The 17332-nt window shown below is 39.6% G+C and overlaps 1 protein-coding gene across 2 annotated transcripts in view; it reads right to left on the reverse strand.

Moving 5' to 3' along the window:
* UNC79 (unc-79 homolog, NALCN channel complex subunit) overlaps positions 1 to 17332 on the reverse strand; it is a 109336-nt gene that overhangs the window by 57847 nt on the left and 34157 nt on the right. For both annotated transcript variants that reach the window (XM_082058249.1, XM_082058248.1), the window contains exons 18-29: positions 16259 to 16480; positions 15413 to 15640; positions 13869 to 14010; positions 13476 to 13555; positions 13243 to 13391; positions 12034 to 12191; positions 11504 to 11685; positions 9997 to 10198; positions 7978 to 8157; positions 6896 to 6961; positions 4381 to 4667; positions 611 to 793 (exon numbers count right to left, since the gene is read on the reverse strand). In XM_082058249.1, the coding sequence (XP_081914375.1) occupies positions 611 to 793; positions 4381 to 4667; positions 6896 to 6961; positions 7978 to 8157; positions 9997 to 10198; positions 11504 to 11685; positions 12034 to 12191; positions 13243 to 13391; positions 13476 to 13555; positions 13869 to 14010; positions 15413 to 15640; positions 16259 to 16480 (2079 nt within the window). The remainder of the gene's footprint in view (positions 1 to 610; positions 794 to 4380; positions 4668 to 6895; positions 6962 to 7977; positions 8158 to 9996; positions 10199 to 11503; positions 11686 to 12033; positions 12192 to 13242; positions 13392 to 13475; positions 13556 to 13868; positions 14011 to 15412; positions 15641 to 16258; positions 16481 to 17332) is intronic.

Raw genomic sequence — 17332 nt, forward strand, 5'->3', positions numbered from 1 at the left:
GACTTCTATATGATAAAAACAATTATTAATAATAATGCAAAAGATCTCTCATCAGACCTGTTCTCCAAATACTCAATTTCAATCAGCACGTTATCATTCATTTCTAGTACCCTCACTGTCTCGTATTCCCCACAAACCTGCTAGAAACTAGTAAAGCATATCAAAAGTATTCACGGCTTCACTTAGTGCATAAAAACATGCTACATTTTAACAACATTTCCTAAAAAGCGTTACTTAGCCGAAGAACACAGATTGTTAAGCTGACCCACCCTCCATTTAAAGTTACTCAATTTTTTAAAAACTAATTCTAAGTTACTCAAAATACTGTACATTTGAACTTCATATACTATTTTTCTGTTTTCAAAACCATATTTTCCTTTCTCAGGTAACTGTGTGAAGGACAAAATAGACAGCAGAAGTTATAGGCCAGTTGCACAGATGAAAGCCTAACTACTTCAGATATTGAAATTAAATACAGTAAATAAGCAAATCAAAGAAAAGCGTTCTTTACAATTCCTTTCACTTGCAGTGCAGTTAGATGTTTCCTGTAACAAATTTCAAATTGAAGTGAAAATTTTAAGGCAGACAGTGTCTTTCTGAGACCACTCACCTTATAGAGAATGACAAGCAAAGCCTTTAACCACATCTGCCGAATGTGAGGTTTGAGGGACCAGAGGGAGCAGCGAGGAGGCTGCTGGAAGTAATGCCTTAGCTGAGGACAAGTGCAATATTTCAACACCTGTACCACCAAGGGAAGAAGGTGTTTTCCCAGGTTGATGTTATAGTCCATCACCTGAAAAGAATATCAGCACAAGAGTCAGCTCCCTGAAATCAAATCAACTGATGTTGAAAAGCAAAATAACTAATACAGTTCAGTTATTAGTTAAGTGAAAAGAAAACACATTTTTAAGGATGTCTGACTATCAGTTAGAAACTTTCTGCCAGCTTGCCAAGTTCTCATTTTAGCTAAACAGGCAAAATTAAACAAGAGAAGATGTGTTCTGAAAGCCTTTCATCTTGCACAGTCTAAATTTTAACACACATTGGCAAGTTCATAAAATATAGAACGCTGGGACAGCCTTCTTTTATAGTAGAAGTTGATCATGCTTCAACAGACAAAACTGTTTTAGGCATATCCCACATTTACACAGATATGATGCAATTGTGGGGCCTGGGAGGCGGGGTTGTGTATTTTGGTTATTGGGGGCGGGGGGTTGGATTAACACTGCATTGCCAGTTTTCCTTATTTTCTCATCAGGCTTGCAATATTAGCTGTTGGGTTTTTTTAAGACCCATGTTCTGGAACCAGGTAATGAGACAAGAATTCCACTCTTCCCTATAGCAAAGGTAAGGCTGTCTGTGATGGTATGCAGAAAGTCTAAACATGCAAATCCTAAAGGATTCAAGAATAAAACTAACGAAAAATATCTTGCTCTGAATAGAATGCTCATCAATGCTAAGTGATGTTGCTGTAGGCAGGTTGCTGGCATTACTGCTAGCCCTAAACTTTGCCTCCATCATGACTTTTGGAGAGCATCATGCTATTTGGAGTCTGTCCTAGAGGTCTGAATCCTGGCGGTCAGGTCAGTGTGGGCACATATGCTCACTGCCCTGATACAACTGTGTTTTCCATTGAAACTGCATTGCTATTTTTCATTATCTTCTCATCAGTCTTGCAAAATATGCCTTTAAATAAAAAGAACTAATGTCTTGAAATCACCACCTAAACTAGATCATAACAAGGATCCACAAAGCCCTTGTCTCTGACACTGACCTATACCAGCTGACACCCAGAAAAGTGTAACAGCAGACCAAGCATGCTCCAGCATGTCCCCCAAGATCTAGCACATCCCTACAGTTTCAGTGGACTTAATGCTTTTTCAGGAGTGCTGTACATCTAAACAGACACAAACATCTGTTTAATCCACATCGCTCATTTCCTTCAGGTCTGTATTTCTTTTTTTGGTTTTGTTTTTATTAGAACAAGGGGATGAGCCTAATTTACAAACACAGAACTCATCTCTCAAGCTCCCTCCTGAACGAGCTGGCTAGAGGTTTTTTTTCCTGTAAAATTCTCTTAGTTCAATTTGCAGCTGTCTCAAATTTTTGTGCTGCATGCATAGAGCTTAACAGATGAATCCCATGTCTATCTGTGCAGGGTTAGCCTGTCAAACAGATGATATACAGTCACCAAATATGGTTCTACCCTGCAATGCCTTGTCCCCTCAGGGTGAGATACAGTTATACAGCATGGTCAGGAAAAACTCATCCATACAAGGAAGACAGAGCCCTGCCTTAACACAGCACACACTGTAATGCAGACATGTCTTAAGCTGAGTAGACCCATTTTTTAGGTTGTCACAGGAAGATCTGGAATAAATGATGCTGCAAATGCTGAGCAGAGCTCAGCCTGGGATGCTGAGCAGAGCCTGGCACTGCTGGCTTCCCCTCTCTGACAGTTCTGTACAACATTGCCACCGTGCGGGCAACACCGCAATCACTGCAACACCACAATTGGCCCACTCCTGCTGCTGGGGAGAGAGAGGCTTTTCAAATACTCAGATTTTATGATGCAAAATACTAAGAGACTTTTTTTTTTTTTTTTTTTCTTGAACTGACCATTCCAAGCAGGCTTGGAATCAAAACCAATGAGTCAGCCCAAGTCGGCCCAATCCCAACCTTTGAGAAGCTGACTAGGGAATGCAAATGTTTATGACTAAGAGAAGGAGCGTAATTGAAATAGATCTCTTAAGAGCTTCATACTGAGTTTTCACTCTGTTAACACATCTTCAAAATGCAAGTAGCATTTCTCTTGCAGCAAAGGAGATTCCCAAAACAAAGCAGGCTACAGCTAAGAAATTAAAGTTTTGATGTCTGCTACATGGAGAAAAATCCTGGCCTACTGAAATTCTCCAACTCCATTTGACATCAGGGGAGTCAGGATTCAACTATGAAGCTTTTCAAACAGAAATGATTAATTGGGCTGTCCTGAAACATTTTAAAGGCAGAGGATGAAAGGCAGGAGCTGATATTTAGAGTTGCATTTAAGTAGTATTATTGAAAATCAGGTCAATTATGATCACCGAAGTTTGAGAAACTTGGTAAACATGTAGAAAAATGTGAAAGACACTGCCCTGTGATCTGAACTGTTACTTCCAGACTCTCAATAGAATGGTAACAGGCCTGAATCTCCTTTTACACAGTTCAGCTTAAAACTATACAAGTGAAAGACACCAACAGCGAATAGCAATGGTGCTCCAAGACAATGATCAAGATGCATTTGCAGCTACCCAGTTTGCATTAACACCTTCTATTTCACCTGCTGAAACAGGCATATCTGACTTCTTCATGACTGTGAAAGTTTATCCAAGTATCTACATTACAATTGACTTCAAAAAAATCACTGATTCCAATGTACGAACCAGAAAATCCTGATAAGAACTGCAGATACAAAATAACTTTGAGCAACGTGTGAAGATTACAGTAAGAATTTTAAGAGCTGGGGCAGGGGGAGACCTGAAATCACAGCCCTCTCTCTCCCCTGTGGTAATCCTTTATGAGAGACTGCAATAACTAAAACGTGTGGAAGTTATGATGATGCTTCATTGCAAATAATAAGAATACTCTGCAAGTGTGAAATGTTTTTCAGCGTAGCATCACCAACTGCTCTATCAGTAAGAATTAACTGAGCCTTAGAAGAGCCTTGTGAGGTAGAAAATTGCAGTCCTCCTTACAAGATGGAGAAGAAGGCACAAGGCAAAGATGTGCTCAGTCATTTATCATGGCAATACAGGCAGGAGCTCACCATGGTGGTACTACTCCCTGGGAAAGGGAGAACAGAAAATCCTGGTGCACTCGAAGGAAGAAGAAGAATGAGTCTCCTGCAAAGTGAAGAATGTCAAAGAGTTTACAGACCATTTATGCAGGAAAACAAGCACGAACACATAGGTATGAGGTCTTCCTGAATGGGAAAGGAGGAAATGACACATGAGGAAAGTATGGCATTCAAAGGCTATGGAAAGAGGGCAAAGAGGCTTGAAGCAGTCTCTAAGTTTTCGCACAGTGGTAGTATATTTGTGTGCCTGCATGCACACAAAACTGTTACCTCTATGGCAACAATGCAGCAAGTTTAGAGTACTAGTAGGAAGTTATAAATTAGCATACTGCTATTTGATCATTTACTACTTAACTGCAAAGCAAAAATGTACAGAAAGAACTTGATTAGGTTACATGGAGCCTTCTGAGAATAAAGAACAAGCAGCCATCTTTGTTCTCAAATTCCCTCACCAGCTGAAGAGGTACAAAGGCAGCTGTGCTACCACCATTGCAACAACAGGCAATGACAAATAGCTGCAAAAAGTAGTAAGTGCCTTCACCTACTTGTGCTATTCCAGCAATAAAGGCATTAAAGCAGGTTGAAAGACGCATTTTTTGTGGTGCAATCATGAAGCATCCTTCCTGCTGATCGTAACCAAGCAGGACATACAGATGGCGCTTGACTGTGTTGAAAGCTTTAGCGCTGCTGATGTCGGACTCGGCGCTGCTCTCATCCTTTGCCATGAACTTCATGAGCACAGTAATCAGCTGGTGGACTGTCTGGTGATCAATCCCAGCATCCTCTGGCAGCAGATCTTTGATTGTATTATCATTCTCTGGGGAGGGTTGTCCTATGGGCATAAGAGACACTAGTATCAGGCACTGGATAAGACTGTAAACAGGGTACAGAATACACCAGAGTTTTTTTCCAGAGTTCATTGTTGCATTTCTGCCCAAAGACACCAGGCAAAGTCCCAGGAGACATTAACACTTACTGTGTACACTGAGCTCCATTTCTCAGCTTTCTCATGTTTAACTGAGTTGCTTGTCCTTGCATCCCAGTGCATTTCTGCCACACTGCGTGTTCTTATTCTTTCACATCTATGCATTAAAGGAGAATCAAGTGCCACTGACAGAGTATTCTCATCTGGCATAGTCTTCAGTCTTTCCTCAGCAAAAGTTAGTGGATATTAGTCTTTGTCAGTGGAGGATGTACAAAACAGCAAAGGTAGGAGATGCAGAAAATTCTACTAAATAAGGATTAAAGAAAGAATGAAGACTTCCTCTTTTAGCACTCAGTATTCCCCTCAGATAACTTGGGCCAAAACGTAGGCACTATAACTAGTAGGTTTTGGGACACTATGTATTATGCTAAAACTTTGGTGACTTTTTCCCAGAGAGGAAACCTAAGATTTGGGTTTATAAACACTGAATGGAAATAATACCTTGTGTGGGAATATGATCATGTGAAAGATGAGAGGCTCCTTCCAAAGTACAAGGAAGTCTGTGTGCTGGCTACCACTATGCAAGCAAAACAGACACATTGCAAATAACATTGCCAACTGGGCAAGTATTTTCATTTTCATAGTTCAATATTTTTTTAAATATAGTGTTTCCAGTTACTTTTAAGACCATTTATCATTACTAGAATTCTCTAGTAATTGCCTTTGGAGTTACCCTATTTCATCCTATTTGTAAGGCTTTTTTTTAGTGCTTAGCAGTTCCTAAAGATCTATGTTATACTAACACTGGCTAATTCATGGCTAAAGCACAGTACAGTATATTATTCCAACATGTTCTATTTTAAAGGTTGCTATTTCTATGATAGCCAAAAATGAAAACTAGGAGGGGAAATTTTCAGAATCACTTCTATTAACTTTCCTTTGCTGGTCTCATTTTGGTCAAAAGAAATAATGAATTTCATATTATACAATATTTTTTATTCCAAACAATTTTCACTGGGATTTTTTATTTTTCAAAGTGAAAATTCTCTATCCAAACTTTTGCTGGACCAAGATTTGCAGATGCAAAAAAGAAAACAACAAATTCTGAAATAATTAGAAAAAAAATGTTTTTCTACAGCAGATGTACAGTCTACATTAAGATTCAGTTAGTTCCTTAGACAAATCAGATGTCTCCTAGTTTCCAAAGAACCTGTGGTAATTTTGAGTCTTATTGTCAGACTTTTCTTTGTATCACTGGTTACTAGCTACATGCAACTTCTTATACATACGCATTTTTGGTGGAACCTGAATTTGCAGCTTAGGTGATGAATAACCTGAGCCTAGAAAACTGAAGCTCTGAAATACCAAAATACATCTAATAAAATCACAATGGCTAAAAATGCCTACTGTGAGACTGACACTTCTTAGGTGCCAGGTTTCTCTAAGCCCAGTATACAGCCAGTGAATGGCGTCATTAAATGAAGAACAATCATCTACTGACGCGTCTGTTCGTCGCATCGTTATTTCACTTGCTCCTTCTATGAGCCTGCAACAACCTGCGCATATGTTCTGTGAGGAACTGGTTGATTTCCAGCTGTCAGTAGTCACAATTATTTAGAGATTACTTGGACACTGCTGAGCTAGCTGTTCTACTGATGCTTGACAGAGGTGGCATCTCCACAAAATGTCAGTAAATATAAAATAAGGGACTTAAGACGCCTATAAGCATACAGAGGAGAGAAGGGTAACTTACAGTAATGACAATCAAAAGCATTCTGTCTGCTGTTCCTAAAACTGGAAGGTCAAAGACCAGGCTGACCATAGGTGACCCATGGGGCCAACTTACTAAAGATTTACTTGTTCCTGTGGGCAATGAAACACAGGAAGGACATAGCTGACTGCCTCTGAATAACCTCCTCCTAGCCCTGAAGTACTGTTTACAGCTGCAGACAGTTTTCAGTACGGATTGAGACTAAAACTTCAATTTACACCTTTTGGAACCATGCTGAGATGTGATTCTCTGTGCCTTTGCAACTTGCATCTTCCATAAATTTAATCTTATGAGTCAGCAAGAAAGCCAGCACCGGTGCTTCCTTTTTCTGTTCCATCAAAATATCCCACCTTGTCAAACCCACCTGGTGTTTGTTCTGGTGTTCCTCCAAGTGCTGGAGCAGATTGCTCATGTCTGGTCAAGCTCAGAGCTTTAAAAAAAAAAAAAAAAAAAAAAGCAACTCTGTTTAAAAAGGCAGCACTGATATTTTATACTTCACCATAAAACCAGTGCTAGCATATTTATATTAATTTACTCATGTACTGTTGACAGGCAGTGACTGTAACCAAAATACATAACTTCTGTGCCCTACAGTTTTTCTGCACTATGTTCTAGAACTCTAGTTTTCTCCACTTTATGGCTCTGCTGATACAAAAGTCATCACACAGGAGACATTATACGGGATCTGAAATTGGTCAGGGATTACCTAAGAGTCCCAAAATATGGTGGTGTTTATTTTGGAGAAAATAAATTACCTTTCAACTTAACAGTTCACCAGCACTCAGGTTTGAACATTTTATCAGTTCCCATTATACTGGTAGGAGCAACGCAAGAGGCCCAATTTGAATATAAAGACTAACCTTTGTAAATTTCTCTAAATGAGAATGTGTAAGCTTTACTTCTTCTTGGAAAGATATCTGTACAGCACTCCATATAGCACCTGAGTCCTCCTATACAAGCTGGCACAAAGGATGTGTTGCATGGACCTTGTTGTCGTAACAAAGGAATGTTGAAGATACCCAAAAGCTCATTTGAGCCATTAACAGTTGTTTTCAGGATGTCTAGCATATGCTGCATACACTGATTAATAATTACAATTAATAAATAAACTGGTAAAAGAGGAACTTTTCTGTAAACACTGTATCTATTTTAGACAAAACTACTGTGTCTCAGCACAAATAAAAATTAAAATCTACCCACAAACTAGTCTTGGAGCATTTTGTTTTGGCATTTTAAACAAACGCAGCATAGACATACTGTTTGTCTATGCTCTTTGTCAAACTCACTAACTTGTCATTATCTGAATAAAGCCCAAATCAGTCAGAAACCTAAATTTGCTATCCCAATTGGACAAATATTGACAATTCTGATGTGTACCCAGCAATAGGATACGATCCTAAGGGAGAACATACAGGCGTGCCACAAAAATATAAATAGATACTCAACGAATTTTGGTGGTTAAGGTTTCTGGAAGGGAGAGCGCCCTCTTTGACTCCACTGGTCCCTTCACACTGTCCCTCAGGGAACGCACACTCTTCTGACGATTACGTGCGAAACGAGCCCTCTTGATCTTCCACATTGCTGCATCACTGAGGTTGGCGACATTTGTCCGGACAGCAGTGATAGCTTTGCAAATGCAAGTGACCAAGTTAGGATTCATTCCACAGCATGGTGAGGTCCTAACCCTGCCAAGTGCCAAATGCAACCGGGCCCCAGGTCCCACTCATGTCAAGAAAGCTTCATTTGGGCTCAAGGGGTCCACCTGCAAGGTACTCATTTGCGTGCTCTCATTCTGAAATTCATAAAACCCCATGTGGCATAACTGTGTTTAAAAAATCACGCTGTTACTTCTTTCTTTAGAGACTGGACAAGAACAGGTTCTTGAAACAAAAACCTGAATTTCAGACTAAGGGAATATGATACATCCTCAGTTTAAAATGGCAGAAATCTCATGAGTATGGATCAAGTTTAATGCACTCATACCCAAATGTGGCCTCTAGTTTTGCCTCACTGACCTCTTTGTCCTGGCTACACCTACCATCCTGGATTTGAACAGCAGCTCCAGAACTCTGAGAGTGTGATTATGCATTTACAGTGGTATTACCAGCAGCATCACTGCAGGTCTTAATTGGGACATTAGACATTTCTACATTCATGTCTACAGTGCATTCAAACCCTTTAACTATCTGAGCAACTAAAGCTGGTGACCCCATCCTTTGCACCATTTATGTCTTTGGAGAGGCAAAGAGGTTAAAGAGAAATTTGAAAAATATCTTTTGCATATTTTAAATTTTAAATCACTCTTAAATATTCCTGTTTAAAGATTTGACCCTACATTTGCAGCCAGAAGTACTAGAAACCAGTGCTGAGATTCCCTCCTCAGGTCACAGCAGCAGCAGTTTCCAGCTTTGGGTGAAGTTACTCACATATCAAGAAGAAAATGTTTGCAGTTCCACCCACCTCCTGTATGGATGCAGCAGCAGGGCCTGGGCTTTTTTCGGCATTGGGCTCCATGTAAATGTAGGTGGAGGCATTAGGCTGCTGAGGGAGCACAAGCTGTCCAAACAGCTGTCCCCACCTCCTCCAAGCAAATCAGATGGAAATAGATCTGCCTCATGGGCCACCATTTGGGTAAGGAAGTTTTCAGTTACTCAGAATGTTAAACAATCACGCATAAACAATTTTTTACTCCCTGCCTAGTGAATGGAAGGAGACATGGTATCTCATCAAAGAACCAAGTATGAACAGGACAAACATTTACAAACATTTGTCAGTGGAGAAATAGTTAACTGTGCACCAGCTCTAAGAGTCCATGTACCTCTTGTGCTGTGCCCCATACACTTGTTTGTTTTTCAAGGGTCATACAGCTCCTAGACATGTCTTTGTACAGACCACTATAGAACAGGGTGAGACATGACGTAGGCCAGGGCTGTCAAACTCATTCTCACCCAGAGCCACGTCGGCCTCATGGTTGCCTTCAAAGGGCAGAATCTAACTTTAGGACTGTAGAAATGTAGGAGTAGTCACACTTATACAGTCCTAAAATTACATTTGACCCTTTGAAGGCAACCACAAAGCTGATGTGGGTCCCTGTGAAAATGAGTTTGACACCCCTGACCTAGGCCTTTGAGAACAGCAATGCTGATAGGATAAGAACACCTACAGAAGAACAAGTGGGTTAACGCAGGTTGCAGCTGATCATAGAACCAGACCACATTTCAACCAAGGCTGGCAATCCCATCCTAGAGAGAACAAAATATGATGCTCAAAGGTGTGACAGAATATAGCCTCATCTGTATTTGGGCAATCAAAAATTGCTCACTTAGACTTATTGTCTTTTGGCCTGAAAGATTACCTAATTTCAGAGAACTTATACAAGTGAGACCCACATCTCTCTCAGACCCCTGCAGGCAGCTGAAATTCCAGAAGCTGATAAAAGGTGATTAGATTGATTTGGACTCTTACTTGTCGGGAAAGGGAATTCTTTGTTGCAGTCCAGATGAAGCTGTGCTTCCAGAGACAAGGTCTCAAAGCGATTCACAAAGAACTCCCAGCTCAAAGCTGGAATATCCGCTTTTAGAAAATGAAGCAGCAAAAGCTTACTAAGAATTGTGGGCCTGTCCTTGACAACTGTGTCGAACTGGAAATCAAGGCAGAGACAGAGACCCTATAGAGGGGGGGGGGGGGGGGGGGGAAAAGAAAAACAACACAGAACTGAGATGTGAAAACATTTTTTAAAGCAAAGGGAGGTCAAAGCTCACAACTTCGCCTGTTAATTAGTATAGGATAAAGGTTTAGCTCCTTTTTCCTACCAAGTCAGTACTGATAGCAATGGAAACATAAGGTAAGTAAGGACATAAAAGAACGTCATATTTAGAATGTAGAATTTGCTAGATTTTGACAAATACAAAGGTACAGGTAAAGTTCTGTCCTACTGCACATTTGGTACATGCTATCAAAGTAATCTCTTCACACACCCCTGCTTGAGAAAAAAACTTATATTTAGCCAACTGAATCAAAACTTAATTATAAAAAGAATGAACCTGCGAGCCCAAATAGAGGAAGAAAGATTATGGGTGAAGTGTCCCAGAAGCACTTTGCCTCAATCCTTCTGTACACAAACTCTTCTGTATTTTATTTGCACTGGAATTTTGGGTTTAGTGTCAAGACATCTTTGAGAAGAAAACACACACATTAAATATGAAAGTGCAATGTACTGGTAATAGTCTCGGTGAACTCAGTGAATTCAACTTCTCTGCAAACTATTTTGAAAAAGCACTGTATTAAATAAAACTAGCAAGTATTAACACCTTTTTATAGACAGTAACAGTGAACTTTCTAAAATACATATCCGTTCTGTTCTCCAGAGAACAAGAACTGAATTGTACACTATGAGATTTTTTTTTTTTTTTGGTATCTTGCTTGTATACACAGGGTCTGATCCACTTTCATATTTGCTTAGTTTCAATCATGAGATTCTGACTGGCAGAATCTCTCATGCTTAAAATTACACGCCTAAGTAAGTCTAAGGCATCAAGACCATGTTTGATGTTGCTTGAATACATTTTCTTACTGTCAGCTCAGCAGGTTATCGTAAGACTTATACATTTATTTATTTTTAAATTGAAAAATGTTAATAAATTTTAAAATTATAATAAACATTTACAGCTTTCTACAAGAGCGGTTCAAATGCAATAGTAATCTTCTGCAGTCAATATTTTTACAGTGGGACTCAACGATCTTAAAGGCTTTTTCTGATCTAAATGATTCTATGACTCTAAGTCATAGAGGGGGCTAGAGCAGTGTCATTTCCCTTGCCTATTCTTTGCATATGTCAATCACCATGACCTACAAGGTTTGCCTAAAAAGGTATTAGCAGTGACCATGATGCTGTACACCTGAACCGCTTTGAACTTTGGGTGAAAATCCAGATTCCTCTTTGAACATATTTTTTCCCACATAACAAACTTACCTGCAAAGCTGGTCTCTTTATCGTGTCAAGTAACAGCCCAGCTCTTGTAGCTACTGCTGGATTGACATCTTCCACAGCAGTCAGGAAACAGCAGAATGCATGAGCCAAAGAGTACTTCAGTAGGTGGTTTTTTGTCACAGAGTGAATATCCAAAAACCTGCACAGCACAGCCACCTTCTCCACTGGGGCAGCCATGCCCCAGACAAAGAAAATACACATATTAATTTAGGCAATGGCTTCTTTATGTCCTGATTAATATGCCTTTCCTAGAAATATGCACATCTGAGAAAGTAACAAAAAAAATCTGGCAAGTTGTAATTTTGATTTTACTTCAATAATCCAAAATGTATCATGTTTTCTTTTATTTTACTGCATTGTTGTGCCATAGTTTTGCACTGGACTGTCTCCAAAACTTCTCAAAGCAGCAAAAAGATAATTATCTATTCTAGGTCTCCTCAGTTACAACACAGAGAGCTCTACATTTTCAGTGAAGCAAAAAAGAGCAAATAGCATGCATTTCTCAGGCCTACCTGCTTCAAATCTCATCTTCCAATCTTTGCTGTTGAAATTGCTGTTTATGATTGTCCAGAAAATGTCGGCTCCGTGGGGAAGAGAAAGTGCATGAAGAAGTAGTGGGACTGCCAGGGAAGAAAGCTGAGAGAACTCAGATTTCACAACTCCCCACAAGCTGGAAAGACCAAAAAGAGCACACCTGCTTATAAAAACACTCCCTTAACATTCTTTCTTCTAAATGTCTACAGTGTATTGTTGGTAGGATTGTACTTTTCACGAAAATCTCTACAAGCCATTCGGGGCATTTATGTGAATGCTATGGAGTTGCTGGTAGGAGAATAGAGCTACTTGCAAATCCTCTACAGTTTTTCTTGAAAATCCAGGTTCAAATATTCCTTACAACAAAACACTTCAGATTTGACAACAGTTTGCCTAATTCAAAGCACAAGTGCCACGGAATATAATCCATGCTATTAATTAGCAGTTTCAGTATGATCAGCTTCTGTGCATAAACCATATGAACTTTCTTGACATAATGAATCATGTGCATCCACAAATGACTGAGATATTGGGTGCTCACAATTTGCTGGTATTTAGAATCAGGACAGATTCTTGAGTCTGCTAAAACCCCACAGTCTCAGGAGGTGCTCAATGGAATTGATACAGAGCAGCTGTAAGCACTGATGAACACACTCTATTTTGGAACATGCTATGCTGACATTTATTCAGTGAGTTTTCTGCAAAAGTCAGTTTCTCCAGAGAGTCTTAAAATACACAAATTTCAAACCCATTCACTCTGATGAAATGAGAAAGCTTCCTTTACCTCTTAAAAATCAGGTGCAATACTGTTGTCCTCCCAGCTTTAATGCTAAAGCCCTATAAACTGTGTGCCTGTCTCTATATCACCATTTATTTTGTAGAGTCAGGGAAGATACCTCCATCTCAGACAATGCTTTTATCCAGTATGAGAAACTCTGACTCACTGCAAAACAGGTGTTACATGACAGAGTAGCCAGGACTGACAACGCATGGCACCTTGGTTTCATTTGCAACTTCTTTCTCAGCCTGTGCAATGTGCCCTTATACAGTTTCTCAATCTTTGAACACTTCCCTGCCACCCCTTCTTAATTTTTCATACTAAACCTGCAAATTCTTTGATTCCAACAACAAATGTACAGTTGGAGAACCAACAAAGCATGAAGACAAAATGTGCAATAAAATTCTACCTTGCAATCAGCATGTGATCTTGAATATAGGCAAGAAATTGTGGGTGGTCCTTTCTTGCTATATACAGGCATTCCCCATGAAGACACAGGATCTTCAGACAGTTCAGCATGTTAAAAAGAATGTCGGGTTCATCAAACCTTGACATTTCCTGTGTAAGCAGATGAACTACTCTCAACACAATGACACCACTTAACCAAAAATTCAAACTAAACAAACAAGTAATCGATGTTACCTGTAATATAGTGTATATGAGCTTCAAGGTAACTGGAAGCTGCTGATAACAAAATTTTCTTTCTGTGTCATTCTTTATCGCTGTTAAAAATGTAAGTCACATAAAATGTTGTTAAAGTTCTCTCATCTGTAACGTTATTGCTACTTTATATGTTCAAAAAGCCAAGATTTCTTCTAACACGTTTTTGAGAGACAGTCACTCTTGCTGTCAACATTAAAATAGCCTTCCTATTTAATTAATACATTGAAAGAATTAAAACCATGAGAAAAAAAGTGACTGGGCATTGTTGGACTTGAAAGACTGCTTCAGAACCTTGTATTCTATTAATATATGTGCAGAAGCATGTCATTTAAAGCCCTCCTGAAATACTCAACCTTCTCACCCCTCACCTACCAGCATTTTCTTTGGTCTCTCTGTGATTTCCTGGGTTTTCTCCATGTTTTGGTGCCAATTTGTCGTCTTCTTCTCCTTCAGTTCCTATAATAAACTCAGGTCTAGTATACAGAAGACTATCCTCGAGGTTATCTGTGGGCTCCTTTAAGAACATAATAAGTTAAATTTGGTTTTTGCTGTTACCTAAACATATGAGGCCATACTCTGCTCTTTAAGTTACATTTGGTGTGATAAGCTGAGCTCAATGAGGCAGACATTATCTAGTTCCATGTACACTTGTGCATTCAAATCACCTGCACATCTGAAATTCAGCATCAGTAAAAGCAGACTGACAAGACGACTACGTTTCAAACACAAGCTGAAGTGATACAACTTAACAGAAACTGTAGATCCATATTGGAGCTGAGGTGAATCCAATCATGGGGACATGGTTTCACCAAACTTGTCTTCCTTGCCTCAGAGGAGTGACAGACAGGAGCAGAGCCCATTTCCTACACAACTGTGGACTGACAGGCTTAGAGGCAAGAGCTGCTGCAATCCCTTCTAGACTGAATAGAGGAGCAGGCTGGAATTACCTCTGTCTGTGGCCAGGAGCTCGAAATTACAGGTTGCCACTGTGACCTTCATGTTATAAAATTGCAAGGTGGATCCTAGAAATGGTACCAAGCCCCAGCACTAAAAAGACTTCTACCACTTACTACTTTTTGGTTGATGTGAGAAGCTGAACTGAAAGATGATTCTTCCAGCACAAGTTACTGAATACTACATGCACAATACCTACTACTAGCATACACATCCAAATGGGATTTCAAAACTTTTACACATCAAAAGGCATCACTATGCTCACCACTGAAAAAAAAAATTACTAATAAACATCCTGCCACTACTATGCCACAGCAAATGAGCACTCAGATTAAAGGGAACAATGCTGTCTTCTGAACTACCAGATGGAACAGTTACGTATAATAGATATACAGCTTAAAATAAATTCATCACACCACAGGTAATGCTTCAATTCTGCAAAGCTACAAAGGACTTTAATGATGACTAGGAACTGGAGAGTATCTGTGTCTGCTAAAGTTGAATACTCAATCTGAAGTATATTCTGTTATTCAACAGTGCTCAGCATTTTCAACAATCAAGCACCAACTAAGGCTTATTCACTTGACAAGTGATTCACTCAAAATCATTAACCATTTCAAAATATCCACTCTTAGCTCTTAGAAGAAGATGAAAAGCAGTAAGTATTAACATTTCACATTTTATTTCAGACACAGTATCATAAGAGTCTCCTTCCAAAGTGAAATAGCACTTCAGTGTTGACAGGGGAAGAGTTCATACTGGATGAATACTGTCATCGTCCCCAGGTTCTTCAAATTAACTGAAACTTACGAAATTTTACAATTCAATTGCATTTTGCTTTAACATCCTAAATCCTCTATGCCATAGGTCAGCATGGCTTTGCTCCCTTGTGCACAGTGTAATGAGAACAATGAAGAAGTTTCAACACACCAGTAATATAGGCCTTTTCTTGGTATACTTACCACAAGCCTGATTTCTTCTTTTGGAGCAAGCTGTTCCAGCAGCTCAAAACCCAGCTGGTAACACAGAATGCTGGACTGACATAAACCACATTCAACTGCTTTTTCATCTTTCTGACAGGTGTGAGAACCACCCCAGGGTGCCTGGAACACATTGTTTATGATGGATATTATATCTTTTGAAATGCTGTTCTCTAAGCCCAAAGTGACACCATCATCTTGGAGTTCCATCTGAAAGAGAATGAAAAGAGTAAGGATTTATTACTTATTTAAAAGCCAGAGCACTAACTGTTCTGCCTATTCCTACATTTCTGCCAGTGTTATATTACAGTACTGGGAAGAGTCTGAGATAAACTGCAACTCACAATTTTAAATTGCCACTGGTGTTGAGGTCCAAGCTCAAACAGGTAGAGTAAGGTTTTGAAGTTTAATAGACAATTCCAAGCACAGGATCCATGAATTTTACCTGGAGACAGTGATTCAAAACACTTGGCCTCCAATTCACAATGTAAACATTTAGCTATCCAAAAATTATCCATCTAATTTAAGACTATCAACAAGCCTATGCTTCTACTATGTAGAAATAAACATATCTCCAAGGAGAAATTCCTTTCATTCATATGAGCTAACTAACATAAATATGGAGGTATGTAAATTCTCTTCATTGACCATGAACCTATAACTCCTATATGGGTAAAGGCAGATGGCAGCTGTAGAGAGATTTAAATGTCTTATACTTCATGCCAGTCCCCCAGCAGAAAGCGCCTCAATCCAGCATTAAAGGAGAGCCAGAACTGACTAGAGAACTTCAGTGTTCCCTTGATGCGGGTGTTTTTCTTCCGCAAGTACCTGCTTCAAGATGAGATCAAACATCAGAATGAAGCAATTAAGATTCATTTCATCCTCTTCACAGTCAAAATCAATTGTCTTTCCACTGGGGTGCCCAAAGTTCTTGAAAGGGCTGTGAAAAGGACTACGCATTGGACTCCGAAACGGGCTCTGGAAGGGGCTTGGGAATGGACTCAGCATGTTGTGCTGAACTCTGCGCCCAGGGTCAGAAGCAATGCTTACCTGAAGACATAAAGAATCAACATGTCCCAAAGACTGTTAAGCATTTAAGCACTCTCATTTCTATACAAAACTGCATAAAATGGAAGAAACTTTGACAGCCTTACTATTCCCTTCTGTAGCCTCTTTGCAAAATCTACATATGGCCCTTAATGCCATTAAACAACAAAATGTCATGGAAGTACAGGAATCATATTCTGCACAGAATTCTTCACATTCTTCACATTCGCTGAAGCTAAGTGGCTGACATCCAATATCTTATTTCTACTAAGCAGGAATTTTAACATCATAAACCAAACAGAAAATTGTTGCAGGCAGTAAAGTGTTACAGTGTTACAGGTTACAATGTTACAGCGTACAGGTTACAATGACCTGCTCCATGATCCAGGGACACAAATTTCAGTAGCAGGAGGCTAATAAAGGAGACTATCTCAAGAGAACAGTGTAACTATGGCTACACCAAAGGTAGATGGAAATGAACTAGACAGTAACAAGATGTGCATGTCTGCATTGATTAATGGCCGCAGCACCCAAAACACTCTGAGTACCTCCAAGTATTGTAGGGAGATACACAGTTAGATGACACATGAGGTCCATTTTTAGGTCAGCTATGGTCTGAAAGACCAGACAGTAAGTTTGTCTGTTTTTTCTGCCAATATTAGAAGTGGTGATGGGCTAGCTGTGGGAGTGCTCTCTGCTGATCTACACCAGAAGACAGGCACACCATTCGTAAGGAATCATCAGCTGCCTCGATCCTGTAGTTCCTTAAATCTAAAAATCTGGCCATTCAAGCACCTGCTGTCCTTGAAGGACTTTGTCCAAAGCTACTGGGAAGTTAGTCACATCCATCCAAGT

This window comes from Streptopelia decaocto, assembly GCF_964273445.1.
Source record: "Streptopelia decaocto genome assembly, chromosome: 7".
In the NCBI taxonomy this organism is placed as follows: Eukaryota; Metazoa; Chordata; class Aves; order Columbiformes; family Columbidae; genus Streptopelia; species Streptopelia decaocto.